Below are 24,667 nucleotides of genomic sequence, written 5' to 3'. Positions count from 1 at the left end.
TAACTTATCCTCAACACAAAAATGATCATGTTTGACAATCAACTACATTTGAAGTGTGTTGGAGAGTCATCACAGTGAGTTAGTGATTTCTACAAAAAGAAAAAAGAAAAAAAGAGAGAGAGAGAGAGAGAGAGAGAGAGATTTAAGATAGAATCGAATTTTAAACTTGGTATCAAATTAAACTTTAATTTTCATATATTTAGAAATTCAATTATCATGTTTGGTTTCACATGTTAGTATTGATTAATTTAGAAATATGCAATTAGCAATTATTATATTTTTTATTTGAGAAATATTCATTTAACTAAATAATTATGATAAATATCTATTTCTATATTTATTTTATCGATGAATTATTATATGCATTGTTAATATATATGTTTATATATATATAGACATTGAAAGATAAAATCCAAAACATATATAATTGTTTTTTATTTTTTATTACAATATTTAGAATTAAAAAAATTAAAAAATGACTAACCAACAATGTTTTACACAAAAATTGTATTAGATAACAATTTTGGGTCAATCACTTATCACTTAATTTCGCAAAAATCAATTTGAGATGATTTTATATTTTTCGAAAATCAATTTTAGTTTATCTCAAACACCATCATTTGAAGTGAAAGTGATTTTAACAAAATCATTACCATACACACCCTAATTAGATACACATGAATATGATAACCATGTGACTAAAGAGTTAGAGAAACCTTGTAACCAAAGACCAAAAGGTAAGAAAAATTAGTTTCTTGCTCAATGTATTCGAACACCCCACAAACAAGTCAATTGATGTTACACGAAACAAAGCATACAACTAGATAAAAAATTACAAAAAGAATGGTCATGAATCTCCATTCAACACAAAAAATCTAGTTCCAATACAACATCGATCTCATTACACATTATACGTTCTATATACAACCTAATAATGGTCCGTCTTTAGATAGTATTTGAAAATTCTAATGAGTACGGAACGTTGTTATAGATCTTAGTAAAATGAAAAAATATCCTTTGTTTAACATGGTAGAGAAAGGATAAACTACAAATAATAAACTAAGATCTAAATTATTATAAGTGCAAATACAAATAATAAGTTTGATTGAAGGACTTCTTGGTATATAGTTGAACATATATTAGAATAACATATTTTTTCTTATTTGAAAACATTCTTCTTTCCTTCTTGTTTAATATATGGTTAAATTAGATGCAAGCCTAAGGTTTCAACGACTCTTTAATTTTGTGATAGAAAACAGAGAGGATCAACTACATTTGGGTAAATTTTGAAGATTTTGAACATAGTAAAAAGTGGATCCACTATATTCATATGTAGGTAATATCTCTTGATTCAAACCCAAATAAATCTAAGCCCATAAATATTGTGTCATTATTCATGCAAGCCCATGGCTTAGAGCTAGAGTTGAGTGTCAAATTATACAGAGGATTTAGATTATATTTCCAACTGATTAATTTTAAAAATAAGTTATTTTAAAAAAATTTAGAGCATTTTGGAACCCGCTCATAATAGTTTTTTAAGTATATTTTAAATAAAAAATGTGTTTTTTCAAAAACATTTTTTTTCTTAAGTAAATCCAAACAAAGCCTTATACTTTCTAGTTTATTAATAAATTTGATTCTAGACGATTTACCAATCTGTACATATAAAAAAAATCATTAAAGTTATGCTGATATTTTTTGTAACAGTGTTCTTTCTTTTGGATATTTTTCTTAAAAAAAAACAAGTAAACTATTTACGCTACATAAAATAAACCACTAAAAGATAATTTATTACACTTTCATTTTTGTATGATGCATAAAGTTTTGTCAATTTTTATACTTTTGACAATTTCCCTAGTTCTTTTTACAAGTATTAAATCGATGTAAAATTATTAAGTGTATAAACTAAATCATTATTCATTTAAGTTTAAACACTGAGAGGACATTAGGGACAAGGAGTATTGGATTATTATAATTCTGTATTAGTATATATAATTAGGTTAAAATAGTTTATGTTTAAAATGTAAATTATTATAGTTTGGGTTATAAGAATATATATTTGATGTCTAAATTGTTTTAATTTGAGAAGGAAAATAGTAAACCTCGTAGAAAATAATAAAAAATGATGAATGTAAAATAATTTACACTCTATACACAAACTATTTTAACCCAACAATAATAACTTATGATTATAACAATCAATCCATTTGCCCCAAACATTCCATAAGTCGTTAACAAATTTAAAAATATAAAAAGCAGACAATTAGAAAGTTTAGAAACTAAATTATTATTTATATAAAAAAGATTAGTACAAATTAGAAATGAAAGGATTTGAACCTAAAATCTTTTGTTCTCGTACACATACAATTGCTAGTTGAGCTAAGCTCATTTTGTCATTAATCTCTTTGAGTCAGGGACGAAAAATGTTTTTTAACTTTCACATACTAAAAGAAATATTAATACATTAATTGTTGAGATTTGATAATTCCAAAATGAAGGAAGTTATTTATTGTGTAAAGTTCTTTTTTTTTTTTACAAACAAGATTAGAGATTTGGACTCGAAACCTCTTTAAAAGTTGAAGGTTTTCCCGGATCATCAATTTAAAAAGAAAATATATATGAGAATAGTATTATGTTATTATAGTCAAATTTTCAACATTTTGAAAGCACCAAATTGAACTTTGTTTTTAAAGGTCGAAGGTTTTTCCTGATCTACAATTATTTTACTCGAAAAGACAAAAAGATTACTCTACTTTGTGATACTACACACACCTGCGAAAATGAAAATCTAGTTACAACTAATATATAGAAGGTTAATTAGTTAATAACAACCGTTTACACACAATACACATATGAATCATATATCATATTCTTCTCTATGTTATTTCCTAATTAAATTCTATTCTTTTGTCATGAGTTCTCGTCACAGTCATTGAGAAGAATATATTATGCATTTAATATGGTCGTTGGTTAAGACAGTCTAATGACATTCTTGTTGGAGACACTGCCACAGTTACGGACCATGCCGATTGTCCTGTTGATTCCATTGTTGATCCTACAAAAACTCAATTTTATTAATTAAAATTAGATTTGAATTATAATGGCATGGTCAATGCATTTTTTAAATTACAAAAGAAGAAATGTTTTTTTTTTATCAAAACAAATTTTACGAGATAGTCTTGATTAGACATTTAGTAAGCTTATAAATAGGAGTGTTCAAATGACATGAAAACCTAATTAAACAACTTGAACTATACAACCCATACTATGGAGACTTAGTCGGATAATAGTTTTGTTTTTTAAGTTGAGTACGTTAGGGTTAAATTTTTTGTATCTTTATCGGTTAATGTTGGGTTTTGAATTAAGTAAACGTTGTTAACTTAATCTAACCCAACTCAACTTAACAAAAAAGAAGAAGGGATGAATTAGGCACTTACTGGTGGCAGCAGAATGAGTTGAAGAAGAAGGGGTAGTTTGGAGCAGTTGCGATGAGTTAGGGGTTCCTTGATGATGAGATTGTTGGGTCTTTCTCCGTCGACGGTTGTGATCTGCCAATCTTTTCCGGCAACTCCGTTTTCCATTATCAAACTCCCCTACTACATGAAACCTACAACCAATAATACAAAAACACTTGCCCAAAAAAATCAAAACCCCTAAAAAATAAACTCACATTTCATTAAAAAAAATATATATACATAGGGTAAATTTAACAACACATAACTATAAAAAGGAAGAGGTTTGGTTAATAAATGAAGGAAACGTCAATCAACCAAACAAAGGAGGAACAAAGGGGTACGAAAGTCCCAAGTTCAATGAACGGAGACTCTCGAAAGGATTGTCGACATTTATTTACGGACGGAAATGCCCTTGAGATTTTCTCTTTGTACGGAAAGGGCAATGATTGTGTTGATGATAAGAAAAAAGAAAATAGTGGGGGTATTTTGGGTACTTCAGTAAGATTTGGCACCCATCTAAGGAAAGCTGCTCTAGGGCTTTTGTGAGAAGGGGTCATGTAGACCCACACGTCAAACCTCAAAACTACACTCACTTTTTTTTTTCTTTTTCTTTTTTTTTTTAAATTTTCTTTTCTCACGGACGGAATTACCCTCGGGATTTACATTTACTTCACGAATATTGGCTAACCTAACCAAATCATTGGCCTCAATGGAGGGCATTTACGTCATTTACTATTTTGTTTAGGATGTCCCCTCCGGACACGATACTGTGTGTGCAAACAAAAACATTCAATTTTAGTTACTAGTGGGTGAAACCTTTAAATAATTGAAATCCCAATGTCCTTTGAAAATTTATATTTTTATCTACATCGGTTAGTTAGGTTAAAATTCAATTAGTTGTTCACTTCTTTTAGATTCAAATTCTAGGCCCACTCCTTTTTTATCATAAATTATGATAATTAAGAGGGTATGTATTTTAGTATTTGGTTAGTTATTATAATATATATATTTATATTTAAACAGAGAGGATGATTAACATATGGTAAATATTATAATAAATATGGTAGAAGTTCAAATTATTACTATTGTAATTTTTTTTAAGTACAAATTAAAGATTACGATTTGAATACAAAGCTTTTTGGTGTTTTCGGTAAATATTGATGTCACTTGAGTTAACTTTTGTTAGTTACTGTAGTTAATTATACGTTAACGTAATGGAAAAGATCAATTGTCTTATATATAATTAAAGCTTCAGACAGTATCGATCCAACTTCAACCATTTGAAGTTGGTAGCTTAAATACCTCTAAAAGTCCATTTAGTATCTCATTTATATTGCATTTCGTGTTTCTAGATATACACAAGTCAATGACTTCAACCGGAATATAATTAGTTTAGAGAACATGAGATTATTATAGCATCTAAAGATACAAATTCAATTTTGTATATGCAATGTGTATATAACTATGTTTTATATACGGTAGGCATTAATGGAACATGCATCAAACAATTACGCATATCGACAATATCATAAATTATAGATCAATAGAATAAAACTTAATATTTTCTTAAAGTGAATTTAATTCAACGGTAATTGAAATAAATTTTTCAAAGAGAAATCGTTCATCTTTCTTCGTTGTTGTTGTACTAACAAAAATTTAATATTTGTTTACCTCATGTTGTGACAACCACATTAAATAATAATCAGAACGAGATCGAGAAGGACAATGAGAGGGGTAATTTAGGAAATTCACAACGAGAGAGAGAGGAAGGAACCTGCTGCACTGTTGACAGAACCTCTGAGTCAACCCGGCGGTGATGACAGTGGAAGCTTTAGAATGAAACTCACAAACCTTATGTCGTCGGTGGTAATGCTTCGCTTGACTCAGATCCGCATTACACCCCTCCGCTTGACACCGGACCGCCCAATTCCCCGAACCACCCATTTCGCTGCCGCTTCTCGTCTTCCTGTACAGCCGGTTCACAAACTCTTCTTCCTCCGACGAGAAATACGTCCTTCCCCCCAAATTCAACCCAATCCTCGCCGCAAATTCCACCGGCGCCGCCATACTCCCACAAACATCCTCACTCTTCGGCACCAACATAAACTCCCCTCCACCCCCAGTCACACTATTATAATGATGATATGAAGAAGTACCCATAGTGTAGCTCTGTGGGTGGTCGTAGAATCCCCCTAAGTGAGAGCTGAACGCCGCCGTGGACGGCGGCGGTGGTGGCGGTGGCGGCGGTGGAGTAAAGAATGTGTTGTGATGATGGAGGTCTATGAAAGTGGGGAAGTTGTGAGAGTGAGATGGGTCGGAGTTGAAAACAGGTTCGGATTCTTCGCCAGAGAGGATGATCGGCGGCGGGTTTGTTGATCCCCATTCATAATCCAACATTTTTTTTCTTATATATTTTGAGGCTCTTCTTTCTAAGACAATCGACTTCAAGTTTTAGAAAGTACCTGAAATGTCGGACAAATAATTCAACAAAAAAAAAACACATAACAAAATTAACAAAATCACTCTACAAAATTGCAGCTCCCAAAAAAAAAAAAAAAAAAAAAAAAAAAAAAACCTAAGTTGCCATTTGAAGAGTGAGAGAGAAAAATAGAGGAGGGGTTGTCCCAATTTTATCCTTTGGTTAATTATAAAAAGAAAAAAGAGGATTGAAAAAGAGTTGGTAATAAAATTTGAAGTTTTGGAGATCTCACCTGAGAGAAACGATTGGGTTTGTGGAAACTCTGATGAGAGAAAACAAAAAGAAAGAAACACACAGTTGTGTGTTTTGTTTTTGTACTATTTACACGACTTGTGGTAAAAATGTTTTCAATCTTTTTTAACTTCGTTGCTTTCCATTTTAACCTTTTCCCCCCCCACTATCTTTTTTCTTTTCTTCTCTCTGATTTGGTATTACTCGTTAGGTAATATTTATTATATAAAACACCACCCTCAAACTTTTGAAAAAGTTTCAAAATATATATCTATACACACATATGCTTGTTGCTAAATTTTAGTTTAGTTTGGTGTTATGAATAGACAAACGATAGAGGATATATAATTTACTTTACATATCAATCATGTTTATATATTAGGTTAGTTTATGTTCCATCTATATCATGTAGTACTCTCTTTTTTTTCTTTCTTTATAAGGAATGTGTTGTGATGATGGTCGTCTTTAAATTTTCAAAAACACGGTTAGAAAGTTCCATTAACTTTTAAAATATCAAATAAAAAAAATTGAAACATTATATAAATTTAATTTTACGTTTAATGAGAGTATATACTCTAACCTTTCAATACCTTTTACTTCTAGAGAATTCTAAATATATTTAATTGAAAGACAACTCATATGATTCAAAATTAAATCGTAAAAAATGGAGTTGCAACATTCAAAATAAAAAACAAACTTGTTTAAAAACTCAATTTTTAAGAACATGTTTGAAAACTAATTAAACTTATGATTAATCTATAAAAAGTTTAAATTTATTGATTTGTATTAGTAATTAATCACAAAAAGAAAAAACAATTACATTATATTTAATTGACCATTTGAGTATTTTTTTTTTTAAAAAAATTGAATTTAAATGGACCAAGTCAACTATTTATTTAGTTTTTCTTTTTTGAAAAAAAATGAAATTGAAATTGAGCTCTCATAATATGGATTCAGTAGTTTTGTGATTGGTTGTCCAAAAATGAACATATTTTGTTGCATCTTTGATTACAATTGGTATACCTTCCCTATTATATATTACTATTCTTTTATATGCTATTTATATATTGTTTTCATTTTTGCAATACTAGTATTTATAGTAAATCATTTACTATGCTATACTCCCTTGATCACATTTTTAGTAAACAAATATTGTGTATATGCAAATGCCAAGTAACATTCACATGTTTTTGTTACATAGTATTACTCTTGTTTTAAAAAACCTCATTTTCATCTTGTGTATATAAGTTTCTTTTATTATTATTATTATTTATTATTTTACATCAACCCTATCATAAATTTGTGACAAAAATAACAAATATCATTGTTTAGCCTAAGGCTTTTTGGTTGTGTGAACATCATTTTACCTTTGCCTAAGTGTGCATATTCGGTTATTTTAGACAAATTTTCTACTATGATCACGGGAGTGCCAAATAAGTTTCATATTATAAGATTGAATTTTTTTTTTCAAATGGAAAGAGATATGATATTGTTAGATTTAAATGGTTTTCCCCACAGTCATGAAAATAGTATATTTGATTATTATATTTACATCAAATAAGTTATCAAAGTTAGTACTATATAGCAAATGGGGTGGTTTAAAAAGAAACACTTGAGTTTTTCTCTATTCATTTGAATCCAAAATTGAAAGTGAGCTCTTCTAATAATTGGTATTATGATGTCCAAAATGATTTTTATAACATGTTGTTCTTATATTAGAAAAAATGAAATTCAAATCACACTCCTAAACTATATGTAATTACTCAAAATGGTAGCAATTAAATGAATACCAACGTTATTAAAACTCATATGAACTTAAATTCGTAACTTGACCCCCAAAAAAAAAATTACATTATATCATTGAAATTAAATTAGATCCTCATAAAGTTGACTTCCATTTTGTCTAAAAAAGGAAATGCTAATTCGAAATTGAAAGTTTCATTTGTCACATGACATGGATATTCAGGAGTTGTTGTGCTATGGTTTGTTCAAATTTGAACATATATTATCATTATTATTATTGATAATTGCCCTATTATATATATACTACTATTTCTACTACACTTCTTTTTCAATTGAAGTATTGATAGTAATTATTTTACTATGTTAGTGCCCTAACATTTTTAGAAAGAAAAGGCATTTTTGTATATTATGAAAGGAAAAAAAAAGAAAAAAAAAAAAAAGCTCTCTTTTGATTTGGTATTAGGGATTTCTTAATTTGGGGACCTATATATTTCTTTTCCAAACCTTGTTTCACTAAAAGCACTTTCTTGTTAAAGTGAATTTTCTTATAAAAAAAAAAAAAAAAAGAATTAAGGCCATCTTTGGGAGATTACTTTATACTTAATTTGTTTAAATTTTTTAAAAACATAATTTGATTCCTTTTTATTAACTTTTCCATACATGAACAAAATCATCGTCTACCTTATGTCAAAATATTTTTACTTTTATAATTCTATATCTTCAAATTCAATCCATAAGTTTCTTTCTCCTTCTAAGAAAACATTTCATTATACATTTCTCTTTACAAGTTTCTTGCATGGGGTACGCTCTCCCGTGATGAGAATCTCAAAATCTTCATAAATATATACACATATGAATCAACTCTCTAACATCTTATCATCAATTAATTTTGGTCATATAAACTTATGTATTTATGAAGTATTTATGTCTAGAATTAAATCAATTCGTTTACCCTCTTAAATTATGTTGACAAAATGTTTGACAAGTTGTGAATGAAGAGAGAAGCATAAGAAAGAAAAGGATGGTTGAATTAAGAAAGTGATATATTAGGGCAGGTTGCCCTAGGGTTAAATAAATACATAGGGTATATGTTTTGGATAACTACTTAAAGTTGATGACACTTTGAACAAAATTTTGAAACACTCGCATGTCTTTTTCTTTCTTCTTTGTAAATGCAAAATTTAGAAGAGAAATAAATGCCACCTAATGAATAAGACAAGAGATGCATTATTATATTTCTTTTATTTTTTTTATTTTATTTTCCTTTTGAGTAATTGATGAAGAACTACTTAGAAAAAGTTATTGATTGGAGATATAGAAATTATCTAGACCATTATATATACATAGTGTCATGTTGAGGAAATTAAACTTTGGAGATTCAAAAGATATACTACATATATACAAACATTAATAGAATTTGAGAGAGTAGTTTTTCTCTAATAGTATGGTAGCAGTAGGAAGCATCAAACCATCTATCTTTAAAATTTTATTTATAAGCTTAATGAAACGTTTCGATTACTAATTGAATTCTTTGTTGATAAAAGGAAGAAGACTTTTTTGACCTTAGAAATTTACTTTCTTAATATCCTTAAATTAATTATTAGTTTATATTATATATCTCGTTTATTAATTATTTATTATTATTATTCTTCTTTTTTTTTTTTTTTTGTCTTTAGTTCCTTATATAAGAAAAGTCTATGATAATATATATACTTTAATTCCTAAATTAAAATATGTTTTGAAACAAAAATATTTTTTTGAAAGCATCATTTTTATTTTTAAACTTTACTTAGAATCTTAAAAATGATGCGAAAACAAACCTAACTAAAAGAACAAGTTATGTATATATATAACAAATAGTTGTTACTTTGCAATATTGGATCTTCAATAATTTTCGTTCAATTTTCGTTTACCTACGCGATCACATGATATGCTTAGTTAGTATTCTCAAATATGCATAGTATGATATAAGTGTGAATCTACATATACCCAATTAAATAAGTCTACCTTTTTTTAAAAACTCAACAAAGTAGTAGGAGGTAGAGAATCATATAATTAGGAATTTAACAAGGATGAAATTTCACTCATTCTCATATATAATAAATTGTTTTCTTTAAGAAAAGGTTTCAAAATTTGAATAATGGATAATATACGGAATGATTATGTTGATAGACATTATTGATAAGAAAATAAGAGCCAAACCATGGGAGAAGGATACAATATGAACCAACTCAATCAAGCTTAAACAAATCACAAGCTTATAGCCAACAGAGTCAACTCAAATTCACACCAATGACGAGTTCATCATTTTGCCACAAAAGTATAATCATTAGAGTTGAAAGACTACGAAAAAAACATGGATAGTCAAATAGTAGTACATACTACATCTTGATTATCTGACACGTCATTAAGTGATTTATTAATTTATTAAATATTTATTTGTGTAGAGATCATATAATTTTTAATGGTTGCTTAGATAGCGAACAATAAATGGACGTGGTATAGAAAATTATGTTGATAGACATATTTGATAAGAAAATTTTATAGTTATCTATTACCGGTAGACAATAAAATTTATTATATTTAAAAGTATCTCTAACAATTTTATCATTTAAAATAATAATTTGTTACTCGAGGTGATAATTGTAATATGTAAGCGTGAGAGTCTAATTTTAACACTTTTATAAATTTTACGATTCAAAAATTTTTTTGTTGGGTACTTTTGACAACAAAATTGCAACTAACTAAAAATTTGAGGTTGTTTTTGCAATTGGACAAAATGGGTCAAATTACCAAATTGACAATTATGATCTCTTTCTCCGTTTTAGGCCAAATCTTCTTTCTTTCTTTCTTTCGCCTTCATCTTCCTCCTCTCCCTCCACAGATAAACACCTTCTCTCATAGTACAGTATCAACATAGTCAACCAAATTGAATGCCTTTTCTTCTACCTATCAAATCAGATTTCGAATTTGATACCACCAATTGTCTTCTCTAGGAATCCTCTCATGACTACGAACTTATCGTTTCCGCATTTCGATTGTTACAAGGTTGCTCCGGTGTCTTTCTCTTCTCCTTGCGCCTGCCCTTTGCGTCTGTCGTCCTGTAAACCATTGCCTCTCCCTCCATCTTCATTGAAATTCAATCGCTTGCATTTTCTCTTCTTACATGGCCAAAAGGGCCTTCTCAGAATTAACAAGAGAACCGGCTTGGCCAGACGCCACATTGTAGCTGTGGCACATGCGGAGCCCGACCGGATTGACGGGAAAGAGCCCCAACAGGTACTTTGGTTGAATTCTGTGATTGTAAGATTGGTAATTTGCTGTTCTATCTCTCTCTTAGTGTATGGCTGTGTTTTATTTGCTTGTTTATTGTTTTTGCCTAAGTGGTGAATTTTGGGTAAATTTTTATTATTTTGGTTCTAAAATGACTAGCATAAGGTAGCTTTTACATGGTAAGGGCTATTGGTCTATTAATTTGCTTGTTTCAATGTGGGATTTTGAGGCTTAATGGAAGTGGGAGTCCAAAATTGGTCTGCAACGAATGGCTACAATTGGTGGTAAATCGTTGCATTATCATTCAATTTGGGATTTAAGGTTTATTGATGATTTTCTGTTGCTGCTCAGTTGGAATTGGATCTCTTTCTAAGCAGTAGATGACTACATTTGGGGAATAAAAAAGTTTATGAATTTTGGGCACTTTGTGAACTAGAATACTAATCACGTACTTATAACTGTGTCGTTGGCTCAAACAATGGTTTTGTAGCTAGCCAAGTTTATGTTGTGAGCATTTCTTGTATCAAATTAATTACTGAAGGTGGCTATCTTGTAGGAGGTTGAGGGTGGTCAACAGTTATCATTTCAGGAGGATCCAATCTCAGAACATCAACATAAAAAAAATCAATTGAAGAAACGGATCATTTTTGGGATTGGCATTGGAATAGCTGGTGGTATTATAGTATTGGCTGGAGGATGGGTATTCACTGTGGCTGTTGCTGCATGTATTTTTGTTGGTGCACGTGAGTATTTCGAGTTGGTCCGGAGCCGTGGGATCACTGCAGGAATGACACCCCCACCTCGATATGTTTCACGAATTTGCTCAGTTATTTGTGCTTTCATGCCCATTCTTAGCTTGTACGACTAGTCTCCGTCTCAATATCATTACTAATTCACTAATATAGAAAATTCTTTTTATAGTAATTGCTTTTCGGTTTCATTCTGAATCTTTTACTCATTTTTTTTCTTGTGGTGGAGAAAATTTCAATAATATTCTTTTGATTTTAACATGATAGAATGACAGTGTAGATGATATTAATTTACTGCACCTCACCACGCCTCTGCTTAATTGATTGCACATATTGTTCATTTGTAGTGGAACTATCCTTATTTGATGGAAAACTAGATCTGCTTTGATCTTTGATCGACATGTTTAGACTATGAATTGCTGAAGTAGGGGCTAACCCTTTTCAGATTTGAAGAAATGTGGCTAACTCATCCATCTTCTAGGTCGTCCTTTACCTTCTTGGAGAGTGGTGGAGGCCAAAGGCAAATAGGAAGGTTTTTTTTTTCCTCTCTTTTTCTGGTCCAGGGAAGCTTCATCATTCAGAAGAATCGTTAAAAGTTTGAATTTGTGAAGTTATGATGACTTAAAGTGTAAGAAACAGAATTTACTAAGTTGCATATTTTGGATAGTCTGAAAGAGGCTGGCTTTCTAAATTCTAAGCAAAGTGAGGAAAGGATGTCTTTGAAAATTCATTTTTGGAGAGATGTTTAAAAATGAGACAATCAGCTGGAGAGAAAAGGTGGAAGAGCCTCCCAAGAAGATAAATAGATTGAATAGGAGGTTCTCTTTTTTCTTTACTCTTTATGCCCAAGCTATTTCTCCAAAACCCTTCCTCGAGGGTCTTGACTGGTCTCACATTGGCTAAAGATAGAGTTATGTTGGACTTCTTATTTTCTCTAGAAGAGATCATGAGAGTAGTCTTTGGTTTGACTTAGAAAAATCTTCAGGCCCATATGGTTTCTCATAGGTATTTTTTAGGACAGTTGGGCTCGTAGAGAATATGATCTGTGGATAAAACTATGAATGAAACTTATGTTTGTCTGGTCTGTGGTCCCTAAGAAGGAAGGGGTGAAGAGGGCAAGGGTTTTAGATCCTTTAGTCTAATTACTAGTGTGTATAAAATTACAACCAAGGTCTAGGTGGACAGGTTTATGAAAGTCCTTCCGAGGACAATTTATGATTTTTAAGGGGCCTTCATTGTTGGTAGGAAAATATTGGACAAGGCTCTTATGGCCAATAAGGCCATTGAGGATTCTTGAAGCAGTAAGGGCAAGAGGTTTGCTTTTAAAATTGATTTTGAAAAGGCTTAAGATTATGTGGATCAGGATTTCTTGGACAGAGCCTTGACAAACAGGTTTTGGGAACAGATGGAGAATCTGAATCTGGAGTTGCATTTGGATGGGTACGTGTTCTATTTTCATCAATGGAAAATCCTGAGGCAGGATTAAAGCTACTTGAGGTCTAGGACAAGGGGACCCCCTTGTTCTTTCTTTTCCTCCTGGTGGTGGACATTCTAAGGAGGATTGTTTCTAGAGGAGAATGGAGAAGGGTGTTGTTGAAGGTTTCCTGGGGGTTAAGGACAATATACCTCTGTCTCATCTGTAGTTTGCTGATGACACCATCTTTTGTTTCGTAAAAGAGGAGTTTTTCATCAATCTTGACCGGATTTTGTATTTCTTTGAATTAAATGTCTAGTTATTGGTACTCAGTGCAACCATTCTAAGTAGGATTGTTTCATTGCGTCTATGTGTGGCTTTTTTTGTAATCACTCATTGAATGAAAGCTCGATTTCTTATTAAAAGAAAAAAAATTCATGTGTAGAGTTGCAACAAACACTAAATTCTTACCAGGGTTTCTTATATTTATGCAGTTACTTTGGTCAGCTTGATGTTGCTATCACATTTTCTGCCTTCATTCTTGCAATTACTTTGCTTCTACAAAGAGGCAATCCCCGATTTGCTCAACTGAGCAGTGCAATATTTGGGCTTTTTTACTGTGGTTATCTTCCTTGCTTCTGGGTCAAACTTCGTTGTGGTTTGGCTGTTCCAGCCATAAACACTGGTCAGTCATTTTTGCTATTACTTTTTCGGCTCCCAAATTGGAAACAGTAAACATACGTTGACTTATCTTGTGGATCGTCTTTGATATTTTATGTGAATCACCAATTAATGATAAAGAACTTCGATGGGAGCTAGAAGACAAAAACAAATGTATTTATTGATTTTAAGGGGAAGATATATTTTCTTACTGGATCATGCTCTTTGGCAGAAATAGGAGCAGGATGGCCATTTCTTCTTGGAGGCCGAGCCCATTGGACTGTTGGCCTTGTTGCAACCTTGATTTCTATGAGCAGTATAATTGCAGCTGATACGTTTGCTTTTCTTGGTGGTAAGGTTAGTTCCTCTTCTATCCTCCATGATGCGTATGGTTCTTCAATATAATTATCTTTTGGAAGAAAGTAGTGGTAAGGGTAACTTCACCTAGAAAATAGCTAAGTTATTACTGAGGGTTGGACTATGGAGCCCTTTTGGGTGGAGAGAATTTTGAGATTTACCAAATATATATCTTTTTAGCAAAACAAGACTTTTCATTGATTGAATGAAAAGAGAGTAAAGCTCAAAATATAATGAAACAAAGTAAATAAAAATAACAATAACAAATATATGATTAGAGAATATTTGTAGCCATCGCGAGTTTTGATGTAGAATCCATGTCATGGTATGGTGAGCAGAAACAATCAGTTTTTGTTACTCGCAAGATATGAAGAGCAATTAATCTTGAGGTTTATACCTCTGCATGAAGGGAGTCTACAAAAAGTTTTTTTTTTGGCCATTAAACTGGAGTGGCAGAATATAAAAAAATCTTGAATATATTTCTTGTAGGTTTCGTGGATTGGGCCCTACAAGAAATAATCTGTTTTTCATTTTCATTTTAACTATTTTTTTCATTAGAAACCAAAAAATTGATACATATGTTTATGTAACTATATTACATGCGCGGAAAACTACTATTTTTGCATCTTAATGAAATCTCTCGTGTCCTTCAGTTGTGATCTTATGATTTCTTAGTGCTTTTCTGCAGGCATTTGGTAAGACCCCACTTACAAATGTTAGTCCAAAAAAGACTTGGGAGGGAACTATTATGGGCTTGGGTGGTTGCATAGCTACATCTGTCATTCTATCAAAAGTTCTTTCCTGGCCGTCTTCTATGATTAGGTACGTAATTCTTCAATTGCAATTATCAAGTTTATGACCATGATTTTCTATATTTGTTTTTTCTTTGGCCATACTCTGTTCTTTGCTGGCCATCTTTTTTTAAAAAAAATATTTTTAAATATAAGATCCGATTGAGTTGGACGTTAGAGTTAGTTGGAGATGATTGACGAAGTTGGTTTCCGAAAGTGAACGTCGGAGTTGGCCACCAAAGGTAGTTGCGTGGGGTGATTCATGGTGATACACTTCCAAAGTTTAAGGGTCTAAATTGAAAATTTCCCAAAAAATTTAGCGTGGTTATGAGTTATTAAATAAAACTAACGTGTCATCCATGAGGACTAAAAAGAAATTCAAATTCCCTTCAAAAGCCTAGTACAAATCATTTGTGGAAAATCTGAATCAAACTTTCCAAAGGAAAGTATTAGATGGTATATACTCTCATTCACAAGCTAAAGCTTTTGGGTTAATTTGTGATTTAAGATGGTACCAGAGTAGGTTGATTGAGGAAGTCTTGTGTTCAAATCCTACAACGTTTATTCCTCCCTGATTGATATTGATTTCCACTTGTTGAGTCTTTTTCATATTTCAAGCTCACCCAAAGTAGGTTGATTGAGGAAGTCTTGTGTTCAAACCCTACAAAATTTTCCTTCACACAGTATCTTAATCATTTGGATTAATCAGTGATTTAAGAGAAAGCCATTAATATCCTTAATTACCATGGTAGTCTGTTTGCATATCTTTCTGTTGCATCCAATTAGATTTTGAAAATTATCTAGTGCCTTTAGGCTTATGCAGGCAATTTTTTGCAAGATTTTGTTTGGGGTTTGTAAGTGCATTATATATACCCAGTGAACATGAACTTTCATGTTTTTAGTCCTTTGAATGCATTTTTCCACTCTTACTGCTCATTATGAAACTTATATATTCAACTGATGATCTTCATAGTTCCATAAAGTAACCGACTTGCGTTTGGCATGTTTTATTGGACAGTGCAATAGCTTTTGGATTTCTGAACTTTTTGGGTTCTGTTTTTGGTGATCTTACTGAGTCAATGATAAAGCGTGATGCTGGTGTCAAGGATTCTGGATCTTTAATCCCTGGACATGGTAAATTCCATTTTCTCATGGTTATCATCTATAATGTATTAAAATTTTATTTTGTGGTACAAGTTTAATATATCAAACCATATATGGTTTTAAAGTAGTATTTATAGCAAAGCTTCAAGTGTCTCAACTTGGCTGGTTCATCATAGGGTCTTAGGTTTGTGGAAAGAAGTATGGGGGCTGATACATTTTAATATCACTCTTTAAGCTCATGAATTCAAATGTTTGGGTCCAATAAGTTTCTTTTATCACCAGAAGCTAGGGTTTCTCCTTTGGGGCTGGATCAGTTGATGCTTCATCTTCTCTTTACTGCACAACGAAGGCAAGGGGACAATGGTTTTTCCTTGCGAAGAGGCCACATATTTTTTTTTCTGCAGAAAGGTCTGAAAATCTTCCAACTGACCACCTATCAAAGTTTCATCAACCACCTGATTTTAATGCTTTTGATTCAAATCCTACAGTAGAAAGGGGACATGTTAGATGTTCTTTCTTTTTATCTTCCAAAACCATTTAAATATGCTGGAATCTAGAGCATTAATTAGGATTCTTCAGCTGTCTGTTGCCTGAATCGAATACATTTTATGAAAAAGCTTTTCATCTTCCAAGACAATTTGGATGCAAATCAAATCCCGAGAATTCAAAAAGTCATTTAAAAAAATCTTATTTAAATGTTTCTGGAGATCCAATGGAGAAACTTCTTCAAACATTTGAAAAAAGTTTTCCCTTTTCTAATTCCTAATGGAACAAAACCATACAAGTTCTTTAATTCAATAGAAGCTGCAATGCAGTCTGAAAAAAATAAGGGGTTAATAGGAAATGGTTACAAGACCACCCATATATTCTTCAATGGCTTTAAAAGTAATTCCCTCCTAAAATTCTATATGTAAGTTCTTGATAAAAATCGACACCCTTATCCTTCAACGAATCTGGAATACCATGCTTTTTGTTATTCATTTCTCAATTTTCAACTGGAAATTGGAAATTTCTAACTGTAGCCAGGAACCCAGGCCACTTAAAATTTACCCATCCTTTGTCCTAACCAATGCTTTGTCTGCCATAAAAAGATTAAGAAGAAAAGAGGCCCCGAAGATATCTTTAAAACCTTCTTAGTGCTCATCCAAGGGAGAGGGAGAAAGGAGGAGAAGCGGGAGAGCACTTTTGGGGGCTGCCTGCCTGCCTTTTCTTTGTGTGGACTGTTTTGGGTACTCGTACTTCAAAAGAAGGGTTTCTTTTTTCTCTTTTTTCTTTTTCCTTTTTCCCTGCGTGCTGCAAAGTTACCTTCGTTTTAGTATGTATAGCATGCAGAATCTAGTTCGCATGGATAGTATTTTGCCCATATTGATACAATCGGCCTCTGGTCTGTTACTACATGCATTTTAATTTCTTTCTGATATATAAATGTGACATGTTCGTATATTAACTAGAAGAAAGCCCATCTGCTCACCATTTAATCTAAGAAGGTTGAGAAGTCCCAGGAACACTTGAATTCAGTCTTACTAAGAAAAATGTTTTTTGATAAGCAATAATGAATGCAAACATTTTCCAGAAAGGTTTTGTCTATCATGTGGACCTCAATTGAGAATTATGCAGGTGGATTACTTGACAGAGTGGACAGCTACATTTTTTCCGGGGCACTAGCATATTCCTACATCAAAGCATTTATGCCACTTTATGGCGTTTGAGATCACTACAACAAACTGGGCTTTTAATAGCCCTTGAAGATAGCCCAATTTAAATTGGGCTATTGAAAAGAAAAAATGAAAAAGAAAAAGAAAAATTGCTTTGCACGCCCAAATTCAATTTCACGCCCAAATTGAAATTTCACGCCCAAATCTCTTTTGCTCTGCGCGCGATAGGGTTTTCGTTTCAATCCATTTCTCATCTTTTTTGCTTTCATCTGTGCTTCAATCTGTGCTTTCATCTGTGCTTCAATCTGTGCTTTCATCTGTGCTTCAATCACGCCCAAATTTCACGACGACGCTTTCATCTGTGCTTCAATCGATTTCAACCGACGACGACATCGCTTTCATCTGCGTCTGTTGTCTCTCTGTTCGTCGTCATTGTCTCTGCCCGTCGTCTCTCTATTGTTGATTCTCGTCTCTGCTCGTCGTCTCTCTATTGTCGATTATCGTCATTGTCTCTACCCGTCGTCATTAGCTTTGCAATGAACTGCTGCTGAAAAGGTATATATATCATTGCCTTAATGAGAACAGTTTGACATGAAATGTGTTAGAAGAAATTATTGTTTTTACTTATTATTCTTTTCAATTGGAAGATGCATAGGTAACTTTTCTTGGGTAACTTTTCAATTCGGAGATACTTATTATTCTTAACGGAATTCTCATGTCTGATTGAAGCATTTGATATCTATCTGCACAATTGTCATTTTAGCATCTTTTTCTGCTACTTTATTTCACGCCTTTTCTCATATCTGCTATAGAATGTGCTTGTTTTGTGAGCTTGTATACTTGCTTGAGCTTGTATACAAGTATAGCTTGTATACTTGCCCGTTTAAGATTGTGGCCGCATCATGGCCGTTGCCATCAGCATCTCATTCCATTGCCAGCCTTACCTTAGCCATTCTCCTGCCTAGAAATGAACCATTTTCAGCCCCAGGTTTAGAAAGTAGGTTCCATATTCAATTGGAGAAAGGTCAGATTTTCTTGAACGAAATTCTTAAAAGTTCTGATCTACAACTGGCAACATTTTGTCCTATCAAATCAACAAAGTTAGAGAAATTTATTTAGTTGGTATAGGAACTTAGTTAAATCAGAATAGAATGAATTCATTAATTTGTGATTTTAGGTCAGTTTTCTTTTCTTTTTCTTTACAAAAAGGTGTGATTTTAGGTTTAGTTACTTTGGCCATATACTTTGTAAGTTGCTGAAGAGCTTTGACACTCATCCTCACTTTTTTTACACAGACAAATAAAAAGGAAATATATTGATAAGTTTCATATTGCTTTTCTTTTTTTTTTTTCCTTCTCAAAATCAATTTATTTGACAACTTTTCTAAATACTGCTTGATTTATTTTCTTGTTATTTACCATTCATTAAAGGTAAAAACCCAAAGTAAGTTTTTAAGAGAGGAATGATATAGAAGATTATTGGAGATTATCAAATATTGGAGATGTTTTGTTAATATATATTATTTCTTAATGGTTTTTTCTAGTACAACTGTTCAAAAAATCTTTCAGTCCTTGAGTTTTTTCCATTGTATTTATCTCTAGAAAGTACGGTTCAACTTAGCTTTGAGAAATTGTTTAATTTGGTCTTTTGAGTTTCTTTGTTCCATAGGACCCTGTTCCATAAAAGTTCAAATACCAGATTTGGTGGATCTAAATAGATAAAAAGGGTAATTTACCCAGCTCTTATGATAAAAGTCTTGGTCTAACAGAAACTCATCACCATTCTAAAATATATTGTATGGAAAAGGTGGAGCAAATCAAGGTGAAGAAAGAAGGGAGGATTTGAGTATCAGATAATGTTGGTGGTGCTTTGTCCACCAACCATTCCTGGCCTTTGTGGACTCATTATTTTTAGAGTACATTTCTGTTTGGATGGTTTATTGAGGGGGGGCACTACTGGCCAACAAGAGGTAGAAAATTAAGGACCCAAAAGCCTGAATAATTGGCCGTTTCTACTTTTTATTTGTTTGGCATTTGCGTGATTCTCTCTTCCTTTTATGGCACATGAATTCGGCAATATCCTGAACCCTCACCCCTCCTCACTTTTCGTCTTCTCGCATCTAATATAGGTGATTTGTTGTGATCTCTTGACCCACGTACACACAAAACAAAACCGAGAACATGGTCTATATTCCCTTCTAGTTTACTCACTTTGATATTTTGTTTGGATTTGATTCTTACTTTTGAATTTTGTGTTCCAGTCTTTCAGTTTGAAATTTTTTGTATTCATCCTTGAACTTTGCATCAAAATTATATTTTAATTATTTAAAGTTATTTAAAGCCTTGGATTTGTTATTATAGTTAGTGCTTGGGGTGCAAGCTATTTTAGTTTGGATTATAAATGATGGGTAAAAAATAGTTTACACTTTTAAAGTTAGAAGTGAGTCATAATAACGACTATTAGAATAGAAAATTCAAACATTTGAGTAGGATACAAGTATACAAGCTTTTGTATACAAGTATACAAGTATACAAGTATACAAGTATACAAGTATACAATTAACAGCAGACACACAGTAATGACATAGGCGATAAAAGCTTTTGTCCAAGCTTTCCCTAAAAATGGAGAAAAGGAAAAATTCTACACTTTTGGCTGAAGATTTGATAACATGTTCTACTCAATAAAAATAACATCTTATTTTTTATTTAATATTTTTGGTTCATTTTCTATAAAATGTTTTGAGGTGATTATTTTAGTCCTTTTGTTTTATTTTTAAGAGATGGAAATACATTTTAATTAAAGTTAGGAGGACTAAAATAAATAAAAACTAAAGTAGGAGGACCGAAATATATACAGTAGCAGCTTCAATTTGCTGTTCATTTCCCTTTTCTCCCTTCAACAACTGTCTCTAATAAATCCTAACCTTTTTCTTTCTTTCTTTCTTTCTTTCTTTCTTTCTTCTGTCGTTAAGTCAACAAAGCTAGATATTGATTGTGATGTATTACAATTACTACAGTTTACAACATGTACGATTCTAGAATTATCCTCCAAAGGTTTACAACTTGAATACACATTTAGACAGTAGGATATATATATATGAGCCATCGTTTTAGACTGTGTGTTTGGAAATGAATTTATAAAATGCTTGTTATTAGATTTTTGGTCCAAATACGTAGGATATGCATGGGAGTAATATTACCTAAATCTACTTTTGAATTGACCAATAAAGGAAATGTTGTTAAAATTGATTTTAGACAAATATAAAATCATATAGAACTTATTTTCATCCATTGGTTTGATAAACGAGATAATTTTAGTGGGGTGATTATAAATTATTGTGAAAGAAACAAACTATTCATTCATTAGTTTGGGTTAATGTTTTGATTATTGTTATTTGTTGTTGGCAAGTTAAAATGTTCTTGCACTCTGAAGTTGATTAATATCAGAATTTGAAGTCAAGATGGCTATTAAAATCTTTGCTTGCTTGCTCGTTCACATTAGTTTCCAATCTTCATACTTTTACTAGGTCTTCAACGAAAAAGGTTGGTCTATGATACAGTGAAGGTTCAAGTGGAATAACAATAATAATTAAAAAAAAAACATGCTTAGGACCAAATTTATGGATTTGGATAAAAGAAGGCATCTTTTTCATAGACTTTTTTGGGTTAAAATTTGTCTATTGGGTTAAAATTTGTGTTGGATCAAGTTATAAAAGGACCTTGTCTTAACAGGATTACCTATATATCCTGACCAACCATGATTACCCAACCTAGTCAAGTAGTTTCTTAACAGGACTTTGCCTTGCCTTTTGCTTCCCATGCAAATGGGATTACCTTGTCTCAAAATAATCAAAATATTTATGTTGTGACGATTAATTAATAAGAGTACTATCTATGGCTCGGGAGAGATTGTTGTTGCTGAAGGAAGATGGTCTTCTAATGATCCAACTGCTATGGTCCATCATATTCCTATTGGTCCACATGCAATTAGAGTATGGATTGATGTAGCAAAGAAACCAAACGCATATTTGTGGAGGCCAACATCAGAAATGACATGTATTGAAGAAGCTTTGGGAAGTACAGTTGCATGGCCATCTGATAAAGTGATCATTAGTATGTTGTCTAATTCTAATATTTTTTGTCTACATTTTTTAAAGATTTTCTATACTTGTTTAATTAATATATGTTTTACAAATTTATGTAGGTGAATGAAATGGAGTCGTCTTCACCAAAGGACTAAAGATTGCACACTTATGACGAACTTTGCTTGTAGACTTATGATGAACTTTATTTGTATTTTGAAGGTTAATTTGTGCGGTTCATACATTATTTACTAATATGTGTATTTTGATTGGTAATGTGTATGGTTGGTACATTTAGAATGACTACATTGTTTGGTAATTTTAGTACATTATGAATGGTTTTATAAATTTTTGAGAAAAATGTTACCTATATTTTGATTGGAAACGATTAAATAGCATTATTACTGAAAATCATAGCTATAAATACTATACTGTCGAAAAAGGCTATTATAGTTAAAAATTATAGTTATAAACAATATACTATAGCATCGACAAAATGCTATTATAACTGAAAATTATAGTTATAAATACTATATTATAGCTTCGAAAAAAGGCTATTATAGGTGAAAATTATAGTCATAAATACTATATTATAGCATCGAAAAAAGGCTATTATAGCTGAAAATTATAGTTATAAATACTATACTATAGCGTCGAGAAAGCGCTATTACATATTAAAGATAGCACATTATTTAAGCTATATTAACTTATTATAGCTCTAACGAAAAACGCTATCAAATGTTTTTATAGCAATGTATATAAGCTATATCTTCAAACTCTACGATAGCACTAGTTATAGCTTCGAGAAAACGCTATAAAAAGACCCAGACTTTTAATAACATGGGCTGTCAGGACTCTCGAAAAACGCTATAAAAAGTCTATTATAGCGTTTTTCGTTAGCTATCATTTATGTTATTTCTTGTAGTGGATAATGATGATCCTTGTAATTGGAGATCAGGAACGAGACTACTCTCTAGGTTTTTCCCCCTTGTGGGGAAATAAAGAAGGCGAGGCCAGTCTGCACTAAAGGCTGGAGAAGGACGAGCATCAGCCGGCCAGTTTATTGCACTACCCAGAAAAAGAACTTCAGCTTACTTAGTTCCACCAGGTCTTCAAAAATTCCAAGTGAAAGTATCTGTTTACCAGGTAATTGTACATATGGAATATTTAATAAATATGCAGTTATTTCACAACATTCATCTCTCCAAGATAGTTCTGGTTTTCTTGGAGACAAATTTCCTTTTATCCTAGTCCTGTTTGTGGGTAGCGACTTGCAGGACTTATAGCTCCGATGTTGATGTTGGAAGATAGGGGTTTAATATTGTCATGCTCCTTACACACACTCTCAGAGGCTTAGAGTTTGTTACTTCTATTTTTTTCATTTAGTTTTTTGAATTGTTAGTAGTTTATAGTCTATAGATTGTATCTGTTGAGCGTAATAGCCGATTATTATTTTTAGGGGATTTTCAAATATAGTAAAATGTACCAAAATATCTATACAGAATGTAGCAAAATTTCAAATTCTATCAATGATAGACACTAATAGTTTTGTCATTTACAAGTTGCTATTAGTGTCTATCATTGATAAAATTTAAAATTTTGTTATATCTTATAAATATTTTCATCGATTTTGTCATTTATAATAATTTTTCTTTTTAGATCAAGTTGTTACCAACTCTTGTTTTGCAAACTAAAATATACTTGTGTTGGAGCGAAATGAACGTGTTTTTAAATGTAGCAAAATATTTTCAAGTGTATCAAATTAACTCTCTTTTTTCTAGTTATGCTTGTCTACGCATTGCTCACTGTGAATGTCTTTTCTAGTTACTTGATGATAGGATGTTTGTTTACATTTCACCATATCCATGAAACTACACATATATATGTGTATGTGTGTGTAAAGTCAAATAAATTAGTCTGGCCCATTTTCATTCAATAATGTAAGAAACCATGATGATGGTTTTGAATCAAGTTGAGGATTGCTTCAAGTCAACAGATGCAGTAATCAATCTCAACAAATTACTGAAACTGCAGATGTGAAATGAAATTCATAAGTCATTTTATATGATAATTTAGTCTTGAATTCTCATATAAAATGACTGAATAAGTGCCTGAAATGTTCAAGATGTTAAAACTAAGACCATATATGAAACAACCTGTCTAATTGATGCATTCAGTTCTTCATCTTGAGATTCGTGGCTTTTCCCATGGTATTCCCTCATTTGTCATTCAGTTCATTTTATATGACCATATATGTTTGTTCCCTCATTTGGATTCGACCTTATTCACGGACAAGGTGCAATACTATTTACTCACTATCATTGATCAGAAACTTTGAGCTGATCTTTGCTTATCATAAAGTTCAAGCCACAGTTCATTTATAATGCTGTTTCTTTCTATGGCTGCTGAACTATTATGCTACTCAAAATTTTATCTTGAGTCTACCAGTCACAATGTATAAAGGAAACAAAGTGTAATTGAAGAGGATGTCATATAATCATAATTCTACTTTGGTTGATGTCTAATCATTTGATATGTTGTATTAGCTTTGGTGGTATGATCAATCCTCTCTGCAACACATCCCTCAACTTGTATTAGTTTTCTGAATGAGATTTTTTTTACTTTGCTTTCTTTCTTCTTTTTTATCATTATTGCAGGTTGATTATATAGTTTAG

The 24,667-nt window shown here is 31.7% G+C and overlaps 2 protein-coding genes across 6 annotated transcripts; one reads left to right on the top strand and one right to left on the bottom strand.

Moving 5' to 3' along the window:
• Positions 1-2,777: 2,777 nt before the first annotated feature.
• Positions 2,778-6,340, bottom strand: LOC103497656 (squamosa promoter-binding-like protein 8). Of its 2 annotated transcripts, none has more exons than XM_008459905.3 (4): positions 6,167-6,340; positions 5,230-5,917; positions 3,438-3,607; positions 2,778-3,055 (listed from the first exon to the last, which is right to left on the bottom strand). In XM_008459905.3, exons 2-4 carry the CDS (start codon positions 5,850-5,852, stop codon positions 2,955-2,957), a joined length of 894 nt encoding a protein of 297 aa, XP_008458127.2. In that variant the 5' UTR covers positions 5,853-5,917; positions 6,167-6,340; the 3' UTR covers positions 2,778-2,954. The 2 variants fall into 2 exon arrangements, with proteins under 2 accessions (XP_008458127.2, XP_008458128.2); XM_008459906.3 differs by lacking the exon at positions 6,167-6,340 and adding an exon at positions 6,031-6,157.
• A 4,405-nt stretch (positions 6,341-10,745) lies between these two features.
• Positions 10,746-23,735, top strand: LOC103497657 (phosphatidate cytidylyltransferase 4, chloroplastic). Of its 4 annotated transcripts, none has more exons than XR_007824934.1 (10): positions 10,746-11,187; positions 11,738-12,039; positions 13,839-14,029; positions 14,237-14,361; positions 15,050-15,183; positions 16,171-16,286; positions 16,539-16,664; positions 17,874-17,968; positions 22,923-23,138; positions 23,270-23,735. XR_007824934.1 is itself a non-coding variant. In XM_051091995.1 (9 exons), the coding sequence occupies exons 1-8, from the start codon at positions 10,915-10,917 to the stop codon at positions 17,963-17,965; spliced, it is 1,359 nt and encodes a 452-aa protein (XP_050947952.1). In that variant the 5' UTR covers positions 10,746-10,914; the 3' UTR covers positions 17,966-17,968; positions 22,923-23,735. The 4 variants fall into 4 exon arrangements, 2 of the variants coding, with proteins under 2 accessions (XP_050947952.1, XP_008458130.2); XR_007824933.1 differs by having other exon boundaries at positions 23,260-23,735; XM_051091995.1 differs by having other exon boundaries at positions 22,923-23,735.
• Positions 23,736-24,667: the final 932 nt, after the last annotated feature.

The sequence above is a fragment of the Cucumis melo genome, chromosome 11 (genome assembly GCF_025177605.1).
Source record: "Cucumis melo cultivar AY chromosome 11, USDA_Cmelo_AY_1.0, whole genome shotgun sequence".
Classification (NCBI taxonomy): domain Eukaryota; kingdom Viridiplantae; phylum Streptophyta; class Magnoliopsida; order Cucurbitales; family Cucurbitaceae; genus Cucumis; species Cucumis melo.
The sequence above is the reverse complement of the archived record's forward strand: the minus strand, read 5'-3'. Positions and strand labels throughout refer to the sequence as shown.

Coding starts and splice junctions, on each gene's coding strand:
- LOC103497657 (XM_051091995.1), top strand. CDS start 10,915: ATGACTACGAACTTATCGTTTCCGCATTTCGATTGTTACAAGGTTGCT. Junction 11,188..11,737: donor ACGGGAAAGAGCCCCAACAG/GTACTTTGGTTG, acceptor GCTATCTTGTAG/GAGGTTGAGGGTGGTCAACA. Junction 16,287..16,538: donor ATCTTTAATCCCTGGACATG/GTAAATTCCATT, acceptor TTTTATCACCAG/AAGCTAGGGTTTCTCCTTTG.
- LOC103497656 (XM_008459905.3), bottom strand. CDS start 5,852: ATGTTGGATTATGAATGGGGATCAACAAACCCGCCGCCGATCATCCTC. Junction 3,608..5,229: donor TTCTGTCAACAGTGCAGCAG/GTTCCTTCCTCT, acceptor TATTGGTTGTAG/GTTTCATGTAGTAGGGGAGT. Junction 3,056..3,437: donor AACTCATTCTGCTGCCACCA/GTAAGTGCCTAA, acceptor GAGTTTTTGTAG/GATCAACAATGGAATCAACA.